This window comes from Ipomoea triloba, chromosome 12 (assembly GCF_003576645.1).
Source record: "Ipomoea triloba cultivar NCNSP0323 chromosome 12, ASM357664v1".
Taxonomy (NCBI): Eukaryota; Viridiplantae; Streptophyta; class Magnoliopsida; order Solanales; family Convolvulaceae; genus Ipomoea; species Ipomoea triloba.
In genome coordinates, this window is record NC_044927.1 from 24945662 (window position 1) to 24964957 (window position 19296).

At 36.0% G+C, this 19296-nt stretch overlaps 2 protein-coding genes across 2 annotated transcripts; one reads left to right on the plus strand and one right to left on the minus strand.

The window, feature by feature from the left end:
- Window positions 1–499: 499 nt before the first annotated feature.
- LOC115998670 (glycerol-3-phosphate acyltransferase 5-like) lies at window positions 500–2901 on the minus strand. Its single transcript, XM_031238293.1, has 2 exons — window positions 2243–2901; window positions 500–1627 (listed from the first exon to the last, which is right to left on the minus strand). Exons 1-2 carry the CDS (start codon window positions 2810–2812, stop codon window positions 686–688), a joined length of 1512 nt encoding a protein of 503 aa, XP_031094153.1. The 5' UTR covers window positions 2813–2901; the 3' UTR covers window positions 500–685.
- Window positions 2902–11038: 8137 nt separating this feature from the next.
- LOC115998868 (pumilio homolog 2-like) lies at window positions 11039–16898 on the plus strand. Its single transcript, XM_031238529.1, has 9 exons — window positions 11039–11991; window positions 12855–14209; window positions 14292–14433; window positions 14638–14745; window positions 15058–15270; window positions 15380–15490; window positions 15763–15957; window positions 16125–16299; window positions 16425–16898. Exons 1-9 carry the CDS (start codon window positions 11416–11418, stop codon window positions 16466–16468), a joined length of 2919 nt encoding a protein of 972 aa, XP_031094389.1. The 5' UTR covers window positions 11039–11415; the 3' UTR covers window positions 16469–16898.
- Window positions 16899–19296: the final 2398 nt, after the last annotated feature.

Genomic DNA, 19296 nt, shown 5'->3' on the forward strand with positions numbered 1-19296 from the left:
AAGCTTATTGGTATGAGAACTATACCTCAATTAAGTTCTCACCCTGAAAATTTTCTCCTGTATCACCTCCATAAAATACAACATTAAAATCAGAAACAACTTCTTTAGTTATATCTATCAATCCAACCTCTCTAACTGCAACTTTATGTACATTGTACACATGGAATGTCCTTCAAAAATCAACTTTTCTTTAATTTATCAATTTGCATGGCAGATATCGTATTTCCACTATATTTACACAACATCACCACACCGACATGCTTAAAACATTGAGTACTTACAAAAATCTAATATATTCTTATACTCAATCCACTACCAAAATTCTCTTACAAATCTTCATTTTAAATAATTAAATTGTTGATTTTTTTTAAACCTCCGTAGTGAACAAGAGTAAGCGAGTTTTTTTAAATGTGTAAGTTATAAGTTAATAATTAGAAAAAAAAAATAGTAATAAAGTAACGTAAAAACAACACGGTCGAGTGTTGGAGTGTTGATTCTATTTAAATACATTATTGAACACTTCATTAAAAAAATATCAAACTAAAACAAAATCGCTAATAAAAATAAAATTACAAACCTTGCTTGTCCGCTTAATTACACAAAATGGGGGGAAAAAGTATAATACATATAATAATATTTTAAAAATATAAAAATATGGTCCTCCTATAAGTTCATTTTGCTTGTTTCAGTGAATAAAAGGCTTGAAAGTACCCACCACCTTCTTGAAAGCGCAAGCCAGTCTTTCAACGCCGTAGCCGGCGGCGGAGTTACCGGAAAATACCGTTCCATCATTTCCGGCGAGAACTCTGTACTTGTCTTTCCTCGTAAAATTAGTGCACTCGAACCCTAAGGTGGCGGCCAAGATCATCTGCACGTAGTTGGCGACATCGTAGGGGCTTTTCCCCGACGAGCACGTGGCTTCCGCCGGCAACTGGTTCAAAAACGTGACCTCGTAAACCGGCCTAGGGTTCATGAAGAAAAAGATTGGGTCCATGCCTTTCCAACCTCTCGCGGTGGTTGCGTGGAAGAACCCGACCCGAGTGTTCATCGCGACGGGTACGATCCGGTCCGTTAATTCCGCGAAAAGTGCGCTGAATCGTAACAGAAACGGTTCCCTGCACGTGGTCCCTTCGGGGCAAACGACGACGTCTCCTTTCTCGAGCTCGTGCGTGATCATCACGGCGTCGAGGTCGCGGCTGCGCGTGAGGCGGAGCGTCGGGATCGGCGAGAGGATTTCCGATAATCGCGAAATTGAGTAGGTCACCGCCGGGATTTTGCGCTGGAGAACGGCGGAGAGAACCACGGGATCCATTAGGGTTCGGTGAGTGCAGACGAAGAGCACACCGTTGCCGGAACCCGCCGGCTGCGGCGGCTTGCCTTTCACGATGACTTTGCCTCCTAACAACGGAGCTATGATCGGAATAATCCATATTGGAAGAAGTAGCCCTAATCCAATACGAATTGCAGCCAGTAAAATCCCAATCGGTATCCATATTAGAATCAGCAGCGCCGTCCCTGGTGTCGGCCGCTTTGCCAGGCGGCCGTCGTGGAAGATCACCGGTAGTGGCTTTATTACTTCCCCGCCGCCATTCTTCTTCCCGCTCATAAATGGCGGATGCAACTCTTCCTGCTCATCATAATCACACAAATAATATATACATATTACTTCACCATTCAAACTAAATTTCATCCATATATATAACATTTTCACCGATTATTAAACACTACATAAATTAAATAATTAGAGAAAATTCACGGCCATTATCCTAGCTAGATCGTGTAAAAGGTCAATCAGCTTAAGTTACATATATTGAGTAAAAACTAGACACAAGTTGTTTAAAAATTCAAAGTTTAATATGTTCATATGCAGGGTCAGATGCAGAAAATTATCATTTAAACCTGTGACATAAGCAATTTAACATTAAGTTTAAAGTTCAACCAAGTAAATTACTCAAAATACTAATATTTTGCACATAAATATAGATTTTATACATAATTTAATGCTATATATATATATATATATATATATATATATTGGGGTGAGATGGGGAGGAGGGCAACTGCCCCCATAGTGGCTCCGTCCCTGTTCATATGCTCATACAGAAATAATTTGGTGAAATCCTCTTATTCTGAACTCTGATGATCTACTCTATAACTGTTAAACTTAAGCTAAGAAGATCAATAAACAGTCTAAAATTTGATTTGTATAACATTTTGTGTAAGTTATTAGTTATATATGTACCTTGCATAAGGGAAGGAATGAAGAAGAAGATTGAGGTCTTCCCATACCCAAGCAGGGTTGATCATCATCATCTGCAAACAACCTAGAAACATCTCTACAAATGGAGACACCGAAATCCTCTTTAACAAATCCAGTCGCGAATCCAAACCGATTCACCGCTAGTTCACTCCCGACCACATCATCGGCCTGCAAGTGCTCCTTAGCAAACCTCTCCACCATAATCCTCGGCATCTTCGAAACCACAACCCTCCTCCTAAACAAACAAAACCTCCCCCAAGCCTCCAAATCAACATCGTCAAAGTAAAATTTGGGCAAAACCGCCCTCGCCACCGCCTCAATCTCCGCCATCTTCACCCCCGCCGTCGCCACGAAGATCGCCACCTTCATCCCCGCCTCCCCGCGGCCGCACATCTCCAGAAACCGAACCGCCGGCCACAAAATCAGCAACAGAGCGAACCGGATTATCCCCGACGCCTCAAACGCCACCAGCATGAAGTAGCAGAAGGGCGAGGGGTCTTTCAATAGCGTCCCTTCCAGCTCGGAAACCACCGACGATGATTCAGACTCCATTGATGAATTCTGGGGTTTTCTGGGTTTTCTTGAATTTTGGGTTGTGAAGAAATTAAAGGGGTGTAAGATGAAGGTAGATTGACTGTGGTGTAATGGAAGAATTAAGCTGCCTAGCGGTCTGCACCTACCATATATTTATATTCCTAGTTGAAGGTTTTTTTGCATGTTTTCTTGAGGTGGATACATCTGCATGGAATGCAACAAATGCACGGCATTTCCCAAGATTGGTCACTTAACTCTACCAACTAATTAATTAAGGACTAGTAGTGTTTATCTCTTCATTCTTTTAGTTTTATTCATGAAATATTACTATACTTGAACTGTAAATTTTAGATGTATATCCTGCTACAAGTAACAATTTTTTGACTAGTGGTTAGACAAAATTAGGAGGATATATACATTAGTTGACATAATAGACTAAGTTTTCTCACTATTTTTGTTGGGGTCAATGTTAATTACCAGCCACTTTTGATAGATGCATGATCAGTAATAGCAATAGAGAATTTTTCAAAATTTACTACCCTAAATTTCCTACTACTTTTGGAAAAGATGAAAATGTAAAAATTTTAACTGCATGTGTTAAAAAATGATGATTTCTTGTAAGGCAGGACTAAGTAATAATCTATCATGATTACCTCGCTTTTAGTTTTCATGTGTTTGATGCTCCGATCCCCTAATATAAAGACATTATGACCGGCCGACATGGATTAAATGATAATCCATCAGAAATTAGGAGTATACGTACACCAACAACTTAATAGATCGATCAAGTTATCGATCTCACGATCTTTAATTTATTAGTGATCTCCTAACCATTTTTGCTAGATGATTTAGTAATAGTAATAGAGAATTATATTTTTTCAAATTGCTAGAATGGTCAGGATGAAATATAATGTCATTTCTAACTGAAAACTATCTTAAATTTCTTTCTATTTTTTAGATATAATATGAAATCTTAAATTTTTTAGCCGTGCTAAATCATGATTTAGTACTCAAATTAAAGGGTAATTCATCATGATTATTTCGTTTTTAGTCTTCATGTGTTTGATGCTCTGGTCTCCTCAAGACATTGTGACCAACGTGTTTACTAGCATTGTTGAGTTAAATTAGTTGGATTGAGTCCATGTAGTTATTAACAAATCACGATTTGGGAAGGATTAAGGTTTTAGGTATGGATGTCATTTGGCGTACGTTCATATGTGAATCGAAACGTAAGGCATCCTCGTTCCTGTTTAGGTGACTTACACCGTTGCCTTTAGCCGCCATTGGTATAGTAACAGTGTTATGTTTAGTTTACTTGTAAACCATCATTAATTATATGATTATATGATTAGGATATCCAAATAGTCAAATTTTAAATAAAATTAGAAAACCTGTGGAACAACAGGCCAGGTGGCTCATGCATGCATGCAACCCTACTGCATGCCTTCAATAATTTTGAAGTTGACGATGAACATATGGTTGACTATAGATGTTCTTGTAATAATACTTAATTGAATAAGGGTTAAATTTGTTTTAAAAAAAAAAAAGAAAGAATAAGGGTTAAATAAGTTGTCGGAATACACATGAAATTATAAAATGCTCATGAAAAATTTAAAATCATAAAATTAAATCAAAATTTACTTATTCTTTCAAATTTTTGTTGGCCTGATGGTTATTTCATTAAAATTTTACTTTTTAAATTTACTTTTTTAACTTTAAATAAAATACAATAGTTTTTAGAATAGGAAAATTTAACTCCCTCATTGCCTTCGTCTACGGCTGGAGATGAAGATGTTTCTTCATCTCTAGGCCGGACATAGGGCGAAGCTACGTTTGGAGGTAGGGAGGCCATTTTTAGTATGTGTGTATTATTATAATAGGGATAAAATACATTTTTAATTGGCCACTCTTCTAGTTTTTTTTTTTTATATATTTAAATCTACTATGTATATATTAAATGAAATATATATATATATATATATATATATATATATATATATATATATATATATATATATATATATTAAAGCTCAAATTCATTAAATAAATCAAATTCATCATTTTTCTTTATTAGCTTATTTCAAACGAATTAATTTACACTTTTTTTACAACATTTTAATTATATTATAAACTATGTATTTCGTGTTTGACACTGCTTGCAAACCAATTCAACGTCAAAACAGTCACAAAAATGCAAATTAAACCAGTTTAAGATCCTGAAAGGGTGTCCGAATGGTGAAGCATGATTCTTGTACAGCTGTACTAAAAAGTCATGAGTTATATTTTTGTTAATACTTTTTTAGTCGAACCCATCATACAAGATTTTTGTAGTGCGATTTATCTCAAGTGTGATTTGCAAGCTATAATATATAAGAGCTCAATTTATTCAGTACACACCTTCGAATAGTTACTATAGATTTATCTCATTCAAATAAATAAATAAATAAAATAATTCAAGGATTCTTAGGGGCACTATGAATTAAGATAATTTACCGGTTCAACGTCGAAAAAGTCACAAAAATTTTCAGCTTAACTATTTGACACTACGCGGAGACGATAAGTTGTAAGCTGATATTTACAAGAAACAATATTTTATATACAAATATAACATATTACGCCCTATAACAATGTTAGTAAGCTTGAGGGGGTAGTAATTGGATCAATGATCCATCTTGTGATGACTTGGACCAAAGATCTTGATCTAACAAAATTATTTTTGGTGACTTAGCTTTGAAGATCTAAGCACATGTATATTGAAGTGGTCATCTTAGAGGTGTAGAAGACTTGGGCGGGATAACTTGGCCTCATCATATCCCAATTAGGTTATCCTAATAACTTCCAACGATGGATTTGGAATGGACAAGTTCAATCTAATGAGGTTATCTTAGTGCTAGAAGATTTGGGTCGGATGATCTTAATTAACCCAGCGAAGTTATCTCAATATCTCGTAACCATTTGGAGTCACTGCACTCGATCCTTGATGCATGATTTAGTTTGGAAGACCTTAACACAACAAAGTCATCTTAGGATTAGAAAACGTGTCAAAAAACTTGGGCCAAATGACCTCATTCCGGTGTCCTATGACAATTTGGAGTATGTAGATGAGTTTGGCCCAACAAAATTATCTTATTTGCGCTAAGAAACTTAAACCTTAGCCCAACAAGGTCATCCCAAAGTCCTATGAATGACTTGGAGTCGATGAGCCCGATCTAGCGAGATATTATTATTATTGGTCTTCAATTGAGAACATTATTTCGGATTGAAGTATTGTTGTCACTCCGTATAAAATATATTCTTTTTTTTTCTTAATTATTTTTAGGGATATCGTTAGTATTGTTACAATTGAAGATTTATATTTTGTATTTGTTTAGTTCTATTATTAGTCAAGTTGTCCACATGGGTGCATTATATATGTATATATTAGGTTGGACTTGGCTTAGCTTGCCAATAAGATAAGTTGGAGTAACTTTTGAATTTTGATGAATCTTCAACGTTTAATTGGCTAAGCTAATGATATTTCCCCTAGGGACTTAGAACAATATGTCTCACCTGTAATATTTCTCCCTCATTTTTTGTTCCATGACCATGGTTGCTTTTGTATATGTACTAGACTTTATGCATACTGAATTTCGACTTGATTTAACCTAAAATATTTGCACGTGGTTTTTACCGTTATAATGAATCTTTGTGTCGTCATTATTCATTCATCACCTGAAAACACTTTATCTCAGCTCATTCAATATATTCTATGGCAAACTCAAATTTCTCCATCACTTACTATTGCTAATTGACTAATTGTAATGTAAACGATCAAATAATTTAATCAACACGAAACCTTGTAAACAAGCTTACATATAAAGTATATGACTTTTTCTTCTATACTAGTAGCTCTTAGCTTAGTCATGCAGGAGCATGCAATAAGTGATGATCAAGCTGACCCCTAGATTCTATTATGAAGGTATATGTGATTCAAGGTTTGAAATTCATACCCGGAATTGAGATTAAAACCTAACACTTTTTACATAAAATTATAAATTTACATAATTAGATTATAAGATTGTTGACTTCTTGTCATTTTAAAATATTAAATTAAAAATCACTAACAAAGTTTACTATTTGCGTCTCACATAATGAGATAAGTCCCATTATTTGGGGTAGATCAATGACATTGTTGCATACACATGAGTTCAAATTTTAAACTCCATCCTTGTTAGTTGTTACCCCACTACCAAAAACTCAAAAAAAAAATAGTTAAAAAATTCCAACTAAAAAAATTAAAATTTGTTTTTTTTTTTTGTCATAAATGGTATTTCTAACATACTTTCTGATTTTAATATCTAAAGGATACTTGAAAGAGTCACACTAGTAATCAAGATTGCAATATCTAATATTGGAACTTTTTCAACGTATTTTGATTCAATTTAAACAACTCAAATCCTTTTTATTTAAATCAACATTATACCAAGATTGAACCCTAACAATTCTTACATGTAATAATCATAAGTTTATATTTAATCTAAGGCTTTTGACATTTTAAAATAATATAATAAACAAACTGTCGATGTTTCAACTTTCAAGTGCTAAGTTTCAAAGTGTGTGGATTACTCATAATTATTGTTTATAGAAAAGTTTACATTGTTGTAACAGCTATATCTCAGCTCTTACAAAATACAAAATACAACTTTATAATGCACACGCTATTATAATACATAACATTGTAACAATTATNAAAAAAAAAAAAAAAAAAAAAAACTTAACACAATAGTTTAGTATAGTTAATAAGCAACTATCTTTTTTTTGGTAAATTCATAAGGTCTTTCTCGATCCGTTTAACGATTCAGATCCATCCACATTCGCTCTGAGAACACAGGAACTGACCCAAGGAATAAGCAACTCTCTAATGCAACTATACAATTAAAAAATTTGAATTAATTCTCAATAAACTTCGAATCTTTGAATTGGGCCAATACATTGCCTAAGGCGATGCCTTGATATTGAGGCTTAGCCCAACCTGAGCAGATTCAATCGTTATACCCTGCACCACGGTGCACATAGCAATGTGCACCATGTACGTAAACGACGTCGTTTCGATGTTAGTGGACGCGGACGCGAATGACTACAGGAAATTCATTATCTATAATACACATAATCATTATCTAGAATACACAGAACGTTTGCCTAGAATACACAGAATGTTTGCCCAGAATACACAGAATATTGACACAAAATACACAGATGTTAGTGGACGCGGACGCGAATGACTCCAGGGAATTCATTATCTATAATACACATAATCATTATTTAGAATACACAGAACGTTTGCATAGAATACACAGAATGTTTGCCCAGAATACACAGAATATTGACACAAAATACACAGAACTCATCCTCCTAATATTTGAATGCACAAACACATCACAACCTATGTTAATAACATGAATACACAGAATATTGACACAAAATACACAGAACTCATCCTCCTAAACATTCGAATGCACAAACACATCACAACCTATGTTAATAACATGAATACACAAAATATTGACACAAAATACACAAAACTCATCCTCCTAAACATTCGAATGCACAAACACATCACAACATGTGTTACTAACATGAATACACAGAATGGTTGCCTCGAATACACAGAACGGTTGCCTAGAATACACAAAATGATGCCTGGAATACACAGAAATTAACATAAATACAGAAATCGACCGAAACGGGAAACGTGATTTCCAAAAAAAAACGGACGGTTAGTTTACAATACTCAAAACGACGTCGTTTACGTACGCGGTGCACGGTATAATTTGCCGAGCAGATTATATCCGGCTTTGTAATTTTTTATTTTTTTTTAAACTCCGACTTTATATTTCTATTTCCTAGTAAATTTTACATTTTTCCGGTACATTAGCTATCAAAAACGAACTTTTTCATTTTTCCTTTGCATTTTTATTATATATTCAAGTTAAATTCAAATTTATTTATTTTTATTATAATTAAAAAGAAAATATTTTTTATTCTTATTTAAAAATATTCTATTTTTTGTGTGACTTTTATTATGAGGTGCTCATGAATTAGCTAACACATCACTAATTAAAAAAAATTGTTAGGCGCTCGGTTGCAATGATGGGAATTATGAGGGAAATGAATTGCAATTTTATGAGGAAAGAATAACATGGAAATAAGTATGAATTTAAATTTCATTGTTCGGTTTGCAAGAATATAATAATTATATTAATGAGACTTTCAATTCTAATGTTTGGTATCCATGTGAGTTAAAAGATACTGAGTAATAGGTAATGGCCCTGTTTGGTAAATAATCAGCCTATCAGCCAATTTTGGCTTATTTGACCACTATTAGTTGTTTGGTTAATAAGTTTTTTTTTTTTGAGAAATGGTTAATAAGTTTTTTGTAACTCAAAAATGCTAAAATTCAAAAGGCTACTCAAAGCAGCCTTTTCAATTAGCTTTTTGAGAAAAGAAATTATACCAAACAGCTATCAGCTAATTTATCAAACAACTTTCTACAATCAGCTAATATTATCAACAAATCATACCTTGTAACCCAAACAGCCAACATTCATTTACCAAACAGGGCCAATATAAATTTGAAAATACCCAGATTTATTATAGCAGACAAATGAAGCGCCAATTATATTTAGGTTAGAAAAGATAATGATAATTTTTTCTCATGGGGTTTTTTTTTTTTTCTCAAAACCCGCGGAATTGAAAATATCAAGGAGAGGCATCAGATTCTAATTTTGGGGCGATTTATCTTTTTTTTTTTTGAATACTACTAATTCTATTACAATGCAGTATCCATTGCCTCCACTGAGGCTCGAACCCACCACCTCCCGTATAAAGGGAAGGGTTTGATACCACTAGACCACAAGGTCCTTGGCAAATTCTGATTTATCTAACCAAACAAATGTATTTTTTTATATTCAGAATTAGGTGAGACAGAAATTCTAATTCACTCAAACCAAAAGAGTTGTTAGTTGTCTAATCAAATAATACTATGGGTAAATTTTGAAATAGAAATACAAATATATGAAAAGTGCATAACATCACTCATTTCAACATTTAATCGTCACTTAAAACTTTAAAATAATGTTAAATTTAATCATTTATACTAATTTTGCTTACATTTTTATATTAAAACGATGAGTTCTATTTATTTCTCAAGAACAAAAACAATTAACAATTTAATTATCAAATCTAAGCAGCAAAATACCAGTAACTAAAAATAGAAAGCCCTACACTACAAGCAAATAATTAACAAATCCCTATATAAAACCAAGCAGGGTCCTCCGCCGTAACCACCGCATTGCCGTATTTCGCCGGCCCTGCCACCGTCATCCGCCACGTAAACCAACACTAATCCTTCCAAAATGCCCATCCACGTCTCCGTCCTCCTTGAATCTCACCAAAAACTATTCTATATAGTACCAAATCCTTCCACAACAATTTGCTTTATTATAGTATATGAAAAAGATCATGTATATTATTATAAACTTAAAAAATGTGATATTTTAATTATGTCTAGATATATTTGTCATATTTATAAATATAAAGAAGCAAAACAATATAAATAAAAAATATATCAAATCAATTGGATTAGAATGGAATGATTAAAATGATCCTAGCAGAGTTACTCTTGATCATATTTGACCAGATCACTAGTGATATTAAAGAAACGTTAAGTTTTTTAACCACTCCAGCTTCAAATTTGAGAAATAATTCGCGATTCAAGTTTTCTGTATCATTACTATGAATAACGTTTTACCATTTCATTGATCTGTATTGTAAACATTTCAGCTTATGATTTAATAAATTAGCCTCATTATTTTACATCAAATAAAACAAAAACTTGATTCATATACACCCCTATTTGTTAAGGAATTTGTAGTCTAGTGACACCAAGTTGTTATTCTATATGTGAGAGGTTGTGAGTTTGGGTCTTATGAGACTTTCAGTAAGTTGAAAAAGTAATTAGCTAATTACGAACAGATACAGCAATATAATAGAGTAAATAGTACTAAAAAAAATATAAGCACCTATTTTTTTAGTATTAAATACTAAAGAACCATATGGGTGAGTGCCATCTTGAAGTCATCTACAGGGCACAACTCACAAGCTAGAAAATCAAATTAATCTTATCCATTTGAGAAAAAAAAATAATAGACTGAAAATATTAATAATAAATAAATTTATCCAAATTAGGCAACCGGATTCTACAAAAACCCTAACCGGGAGGAAACCTTCCTACTGACTATAAGAGCAAATCTTACATCATCTCTCAATCTCAGCCGTCAACCTCTTCATCCAACGGCTAAAACCCTCTCCACGCTCCATGCTTATCAATCCCCTAGAACTTCATCACTTTCTCTCTCTTGAAAATGGTCCATCTGATCTCATAACGATCAACTGTAAAATGGCATTGTCGGAGCTATAATTTGAGCTAAATGTTTGAACTTTTGCGGAAAAAAATGGAATCCTTAACAGTTTCTCCACCTTTTTGTTTAGTTGTCTGCGAAAACTTACGTTAATATTGTTGCTTTCTGAGCTTTAATGTTTCTCGATGCTTTTTGTAGTTCGCGTGTGTGTATATTTTTGCAATGATTACTGATGAGTATCGGAGAATGCGATCGGCGATGGGAGGGAGCATCGATTTTGGGGAGGAGCTAGAGGTGCTGCTAAGAGAGCAGAGGAGGCAGGTGGAGGAGGCGGACAATCGGGAGGGGGAGCTGTGCATTTTCCGGAGTGGCTCAGCTCCGCCGACGATCAAAGGATCGCCGGAGGCTTTCGGCGGCGGCGGCGATTTGAATGGAGTTTCGGAGGAGGAGATGAGGTCTAATGCGGCGTATGTTTCGTATTACTATTCTAACGGGAACGTGAACCCTCGCCTCCCGCCGCCTCTTTTGTCCAAGGAGGACTGGCGGTCGGCGCAGAGGCTGCAGGGCGGCGGCGGCGGTAGTGGGACTGGGAGTCACGTGAGGCTCGGGGGAATTGGAGACAGAAGGAAAGTGAGTAGAGTGGTTGAAACGTCCCAAATTTCAATGGGAATGGGATTTTCTGGGAAGAATCTAGAAAGTGGAAGTGAGGCACAGAAGGACTGGGGAGGCAATGGACTTATTGGATTGCCAGGACTGGGTTTAGGAAGTCATCAAAAGAGCATAGCAGAGATTGTTCAGGTGAAAAGAATATGTTTAAATTATTTAAAGTCTTAATTTTGGCTTGAAAACTTCAAAATTTTCAACTGCTGGCTATTGATAGTCATATCCTTGACCATGATTCTCCCAGATTAGTCATTAAAATATTCAATACACATAAAATCATTTTATTTATTCTGAAAATTTTAGTTATTTGTGGTCACGAGGGGATAGTAATTGTGTCATAGAGAGTCATTCAATCACTCGAGAGTGTTGCTCAATGTGACACTCGATGGAATACTAATTCGAATGTGCACAACTCTGGTCAGTTCAATGTGTCTGTGGTAACGTTTTTGTAACATCCTTCCCTATGTTACTTTTAGTTCTCGAGTGTTACCTGTTATTTGAATAGCGTGTATTCTGTAATTTAAATGCATATCCTTATTTCCAGGAAAGTTGCTCTATGTTTTGTTCCATTTGTTGAGTGTATCATACATTGTGTCCAGATCGAGTTTGTTGTTTTGTGCTGGATCTGCTGATTAGAGTTATTACTTTTTAATTACGTCATTTTTTGAGTGATGGTCATGATTGTTGATTTCGGGCTTTCCTTAATCACAACAAGTGGTGTTTAGTTGTATGGCTGCATTATTAATTAACCTTAACAAAAAAGGAAAACGTAATTATTCCATGGTTGTTGGAGCAATTGTACTATGCTAATTATGAGACTCGGAATTTTGGTAGTTTCAACTTTTCAGTTGAAAATTGATTTTTGTTATGTCTTTAGCTAATGCTTCACGTTTAAAGTGGGTTGCTTGTCTGGCATATTTTAAATGCCTGTTTATTGCCTTTTATTTATGCATAGGCATTTCTTTCCTTGGTTCTAAACACTCCTTTTGCTAATTTAGGATGATATAAGCCACACGATACCTACTTCAAGACAACCATCTCATCCTGCCAGCCGTGCGGTGGATGCTATCATTGAGTCTCCCAAGTCTCAAATTGATCATTTCCAGACTGAATTATCATCTTTGGAGGCATTGCATTCTCGTGCAAATATTCCAGACGTGTCTTCACTTCCAAACATTGGTTCATCTGCTTCTCATACGTATGCTTCTGCTTTGGGTGCTTCACTGTCAAGAAGTTCCACACCTGATCCTCAACGTATTGCTAGAGCTCCAAGTCCACAAATTCCTCCCATTGGAGGAGGGAGAGAAAGCTCTGCTGATAAAATAAGTTTAAATACCTCCAATTCATTTCACGATGCTTCAACTTATACATTGGAGTCTGCTGATTTGGTTGCCGCATTTTCTGGCATGAACCTGTCAGTGGATAACATTGTAGATGACAGGAATTGCCCAAAACCTCAGGTGCATCAGGAGAGTGGTAATAACCAAGACTTCTTAAATGTGCAGAATCAGCAGAACCATATTAGGCAATTCTCTCACTTGAATAAGTCTGCTGTTCTCCATGGTGGCTCATTCTTGAAAGGGCATTCCACACCGACTCTAAATAGTGCAGGAAGATCACCACCATCTCAGTATCTAAATGGTCATAGTCCCGATTCAGTGTTTCCAGGTTTCAGCATGAATGGATCACAGTTTGAGGGTAGTAATTTGGCTTATTTATCTAATAATGCGGGTGCATTTGGACTTGATTCTCGAGCAATGGGAGGTGGCATGCCCTCAGGACCAAAGTCATTAGGTGCTGGGGAAGAATTGCAGAACCTCTATAGACATAGGAATCAGAACATAGGGAGTTCTCTGCAAAAGCCCTTTTTGGACCCTCTTTATCTTCAGTACTTGCAATCTACTGAGTATGGTGCTGCTCAACTCAGAGCTCTTAATGATCCAGCAGTTAACAATGGATCTCTTTGTGACGTGTACATGGATTTGCTTGAACTTCAGAAAGCTTACTTAGGAAAATTGATTGCATCCCAGAAATCACAGTATGGACTTCCTTGCTTTAGCAAAGCTGACAGCTTAAATCATGGTTATTTTCACGGCCCTGGAAGCCCAATGGCAAGCCCAATCATTCCAAATTCCCCGTATGGACCTGGTAGTCCTGTCAGGTATGCTGAAAGGGACTTGCACTTTTCATCAGGGATGAGGAGCTTTGCAAATTGCATTCCAGGGGCATGGCACTCTGATCTACTGTCCAACCTTGGGGGAAGCTTTACTTCCTCACTAATAGATGAGTTTAAACACAATAAAACTAAATGTTTTGAGCTATCAGAGATTGACGGTCATGTTGTTGAGTTCAGGTATATTTTCTGTTCGCACATTATCCATTCTGTCTCACTTGGACCTCTGAAAACTAAGTTACTGAGAACTTTGCCTCTGCAGCGCGGATCAGTATGGAAGTCGGTTCATTCAACAGAAACTCGAGACAGCTACTATTGAAGAGAAGAATATGGTCTTCCATGAAATTATGCCCCACGCTCTATCCTTAATGACTGATGTGTTTGGTAATTATGTGATCCAGAAGGTAAGTTAATCGACGAACAACTGACACTTTGCAAAACTTGTGAACACCAGCTTGGTGCTTTCCTTGTGAATAAAATTAGTAATAGAGAAGCTATATATGTGATATATACACATTGGCTGCACATATCTTCTTTTAGTTTAGGTAGCACATTCAACTGATTCAAGTGGCTCACAAACTCTCTCTTCCCTGTTTCTCCCTTCTCAGTTTTTTGAACATGGAAGTGCATCACAGATTAGAGAATTGGCTGACCAGCTCGATGGACAAGTTCTCACCCTTAGCCTTCAAATGTATGGATGCCGAGTTATCCAAAAGGTATTATAATCCTCTATCCCTTTGTTCAGTGAGCTTAATGCAATAATATGCTATACTTAAATGCCTTTCTATTTGAACTGTTTAGAATGTCTGGGGCCTTTAATCTGTCATGGTTCATAAACCTACCATAACCAAATCCTTTCCTTTGGTTCTATTTTTTAATATGATAGCATATGATTTTGGGTGATATTGTATACTTCACGTATAATTGAATGCTCACTTGACGGGGATTGGTATTAGTCTGTAAAATCTGTTAAACATGTTGTATGGGTCATAAGTTTTGTGGCTTGATATGTATTCTGAATAAACCAGGCATTAGAGGTTGTTGATCTGGACCAAAAGACAAAAATGGTTATAGAGCTTGATGGCCACATTATGCGCTGTGTTCGTGATCAGAATGGAAATCATGTAATCCAGAAGTGCATTGAATGTGTTCCAGAAGAGGCCATCCAGTTTATTGTTACCACATTTTACGATCAAGTTGTGATGTTATCCACCCACCCATATGGGTGTCGGGTCATCCAGGTAAACAAAATTCTAATCCCATCTGTATGGACTATGTTGTCGATGGTATTATGGTTCAAACATAAATGAGTTTTTATGGATCTAAATTGTGTGTTGCCTTTCATAACAGAGAGTCCTGGAACATTGCCATAGTGCCAAAACCCAGAGTATAGTGATGAATGAGATTTTGCAGTCTGTATGCATGTTGGCACAGGATCAATATGGAAATTATGTCATTCAGGTTTTGCTCTTTTTCTCAGAAGCTTATGCATCATTGTCGGTTTTTTGCCCCATTCTTCAAATAGTTACTCTTATGAAGAAATAACTAACGAAATACATAAACGCCTTTTTTGCCATTCTTAGGTTGGGATGTACTCCGTGCTACTATTATAACTCTTTTGTGCTAATTTTTGCTTTCCATGTTAAATTAAAACATCCACATTCCCCATATTTTGTTAATTTAACTTAGCTGTTAAATCTAAGCACCACTGTATGTACCTTTTGGCATCACAGCATGTATTAGAACATGGAAAGCCAGATGAACGGTCGGCTATAATTTGTCAGCTAATAGGACAAATAGTTCATATGAGCCAGCAAAAATTTGCCTCTAATGTTGTGGAGAAGTGCTTAACTTTTGGAACCCCCGACGAGCGTCAGACCTTGGTAAATGAGATGCTTGGCTCCAATGACGAGAATGAACCACTTCAGGTATATTGATTTCTGAATGTTTGCCCGTTAGTTACAGTAAACGGGATCTATACTTGCAAAGACTGGATGTATGCTTACAGTACGACTGCACGAACTTGTGAACACTGTATTAAATCTGTGCTTACATTCCATACCAACGAGTTTTATATGATTTTGCACATGCACAGGCGATGATGAAAGATCAATTCGCAAACTATGTTGTACAGAAAGTGCTGGAGACTTGCGATGACCAGCAGCTTGAACTTATCCTCAACCGAATAAAAGTTCACTTGAATGCTCTGAAGAAATATACCTACGGAAAGCATATAGTTGCCCGGGTCGAGAAACTTGTTGCTGCTGGGGGTATTCTTTCTTCCCTTAAAAACGAGTATCTGAATACATCTGCCTATTGTCATTTACAATCTTGAATTGAATAACTGAAATTCGTCGAGATGGAAGTCTAATCTCGGAAGCTTGATCCTTTGCAGAGAGGAGGATCATGATCCTGTCATCGAATTCTGCACAGATGTAGGAAGGGAATTGCAGAACAACACCAGTATGCGTTTCTCTCTTCTTTCTTCTCCTATTCCACTTTAGCTCGATCTTAGGCTCTTAGCTGTATCGGTTAAATATGGGCGCTTAGATCTTAGGCTCTTAGTTGTGTCGGTTAAATATGGATAGCGCCCGTTAGAATAGAACTTGTCAGTTGTACATTGTTAGATTGAGGATAGAGTTAGAGAATCAGATTTAGCCATAGCTGAGATGGTGAACATGCCTGATGCCCCTACTGGAGATCACAGGTACTGTACAAGTTTTAAGATTGTAAAGAGGAAAGTGTAGCCCATGACTGTAAAAAAAAGGTTGTCTTGTTGAAGAGCCAGAGTTTTATAGGACATGTTTTCTGATGTACGGAAGCGGCTGCTGGCTTTTTCGTAAATCTTATTTCTAAGTTTATTGTTGAAGTGCTTTCTTCATTTTTTTCTTTTTTGATAAAGTGGGATTATAGTAACGGATGTTTGGGTAAATTGATATTTATATATAAAGGCATTTTTAGTATTACTAATAAATATGTTTCAAAAAAAAAGTATTACTAATAAATAAATAAATATATGATTTACCTTTTGTGAATGATTTATGAATAATTGGGTTTATTTAATTTTTAATAGTAATTGTAAATTTTTTTCTGTATATTAAAAAACAAGCAAACAAAAGCTACCTTTGAAAGACCATATTCCTTTTTAACCAAAATCCACACCTTAAAAATATGAAATTAAACAAGATAAATGATTAATGAGGAAGAGATGAGATGAGATATGAAAGGAATTTTAAAAAGAAAAGAAATTACTAAAAGGGTGATTGAGTAAGTGAAATATGATCTTTGTATTAAAAAATTAATTAGTTTTTGTTAATATTTTGTTGGTCAAAATTATACATAACTTTATATATATTTGGTGAATAAACTAACAAAGGACATTTTTTATACAATATATTTATTACAACCAATTAACCATAGATACAATTATAATTCTGAACTCTAAATTGGAAGGTGTTCACCTATTCGAGAGATAGTGAGATGAGATAAATTGTGAATTCGCAGCATGATTTAAGATTTGGCTATTTGGGTGCTTGTTTTTTTGTCCTAAAGCTGAAATTCTCCCAATTTGAAGATTTTTTTTTTTTTGAAACCAAAAAGGAAACCATAAATTAAACATTTTCCATGTTCTTACAAGCAGAAGCTGAAATAAAAGAAGGAATGAAAGCAGAATACTCCATCCTTCCCTCAGCAGAATTACATAAAGCATGCCTAGCTAATTCATGAGCTGGCCTATTACCACTGCGATGAATAAAAACAAATTTAACAAAACAAAGCTGCTGTAATAAAGTCTTAATATCATGAATAACAGACCCAAACGGGGTCAATCGCATCTCTGTCGCAATGGCATTTGTAACAAGTTGAGCATCAGTTTCCAAAATCACATGCTGCCATCCCTTCTCTTTTATCCAACTCAAAGCCTCCCTAGCGCCAATCGCCTCTGCTTCCTTAACCGAGTAACACCCCGGGATAGTAAACATAACCACAGATAGCACGACTCCTGCCTCATCTCGAACAATCCAACCAAAACCCATCTTACCATTCTCATAATCCATAGCTACATCAATATTCACTTTGATATAAGAGTGTGGCGGCACACTCCACCTAACCTGCTGTTGAGATTGTTTTGGTTGTCTAGAATGAACTTTGCAGTTTATAGAATTCCAGCTACTCTTATACACAGAAGCACGTTGCACCACCAAAGCAGGAAGCATAGTCTGGTTATGCCAAATCACCCCATTCCTACATTCCCATAATGACCAACAGATCATGATCACATTCTCCAACATCTCCCTGGATAAAGAAGACCACATTTCATCCACCCATACTGGAATAGAATCAATGTAATCCAGCTGCCAATTAGTATTCAGCATCCTCCAACATGCATGAACAAAAGGGCAATTGGCGAACAGATGTACAGCACTCTCATTCTGCAACCCACACAAAGAGCAAATAGGATCACAGTTAACCTTTTTAATAATCAAGACATCCTTTGTCGGGAGCCGCATAGTACACAAATTCCAGAAAAAACATTTGACTTTGGGAGGGATATTCAGATTCCACATTCCGGTCCACCCTAAACCCCCTACCATTTCCCTCATCTCCCCAGCTACCCTATATGCACTCTTTACCGAATACACCCCACTATCCTCCTCTCTCCAAAACCAAGAATCCTCACGACACATAGAAGGAGTAGGTAATCTTATAATGAGCTGGTAATCCCTAGCAGAAAAAAGATCCCTTACCAAATCATAATCCCAATTGAATGTGTTAGGAAAAAACAAGGAGCTCACATAAGGGTTATTTAAATACCCAATCTCCGGAGTTTCCACATAAGGATTTTGATCATCCGGTAACCACGGTTCCCCCAAACTCTCACATTTTTCCCATTACCAATCCTCCATCGAAGCCCCTTATGTAGCAGTGACTGAGACTCCCGAATACTAGACCAAACAAAAGAAACATTTGACCCACCCTAGCATCCAGGAAAGAACAAGCAGGAAAATAACGGGCTTTAAACACTTGAGTAACCAAGGCATCAGGTTGAGTTAAAAATTTCCACCCCTGCTTCCCCAACATAGCCAAGTTCATATCATGCACTCTCCGAAACCCCATCCCCCAAACACTTTGGTTTACACAAATCAGCCCACGTACTCCATCTAATTCCCTCTCCCCGGTACTCACAACCCCACAAAAAAGAATTCATAACCTTTTCAAGCGCATCACATAGACCCATAGGCAATAAAAAAAGACATTCATGGCATAGT

What these genes read in the sequence shown, in the direction of transcription:
- LOC115998670 (XM_031238293.1), bottom strand. Translation starts at nt 2,812, where the DNA reads ATGGAGTCTGAATCATCGTCGGTGGTTTCCGAGCTGGAAGGGACGCTA. An exon ending in CATTCCTTCCCTTATGCAAG is followed by an intron (nt 1,628 to 2,242) that starts GTACATATATAA and finishes TATGATGAGCAG; the next exon opens with GAAGAGTTGCATCCGCCATT.
- LOC115998868 (XM_031238529.1), top strand. Translation starts at nt 11,416, where the DNA reads ATGATTACTGATGAGTATCGGAGAATGCGATCGGCGATGGGAGGGAGC. An exon ending in GATGCCGAGTTATCCAAAAG is followed by an intron (nt 14,746 to 15,057) that starts GTATTATAATCC and finishes TGAATAAACCAG; the next exon opens with GCATTAGAGGTTGTTGATCT. An exon ending in GAAACTTGTTGCTGCTGGGG is followed by an intron (nt 16,300 to 16,424) that starts GTATTCTTTCTT and finishes GATCCTTTGCAG; the next exon opens with AGAGGAGGATCATGATCCTG.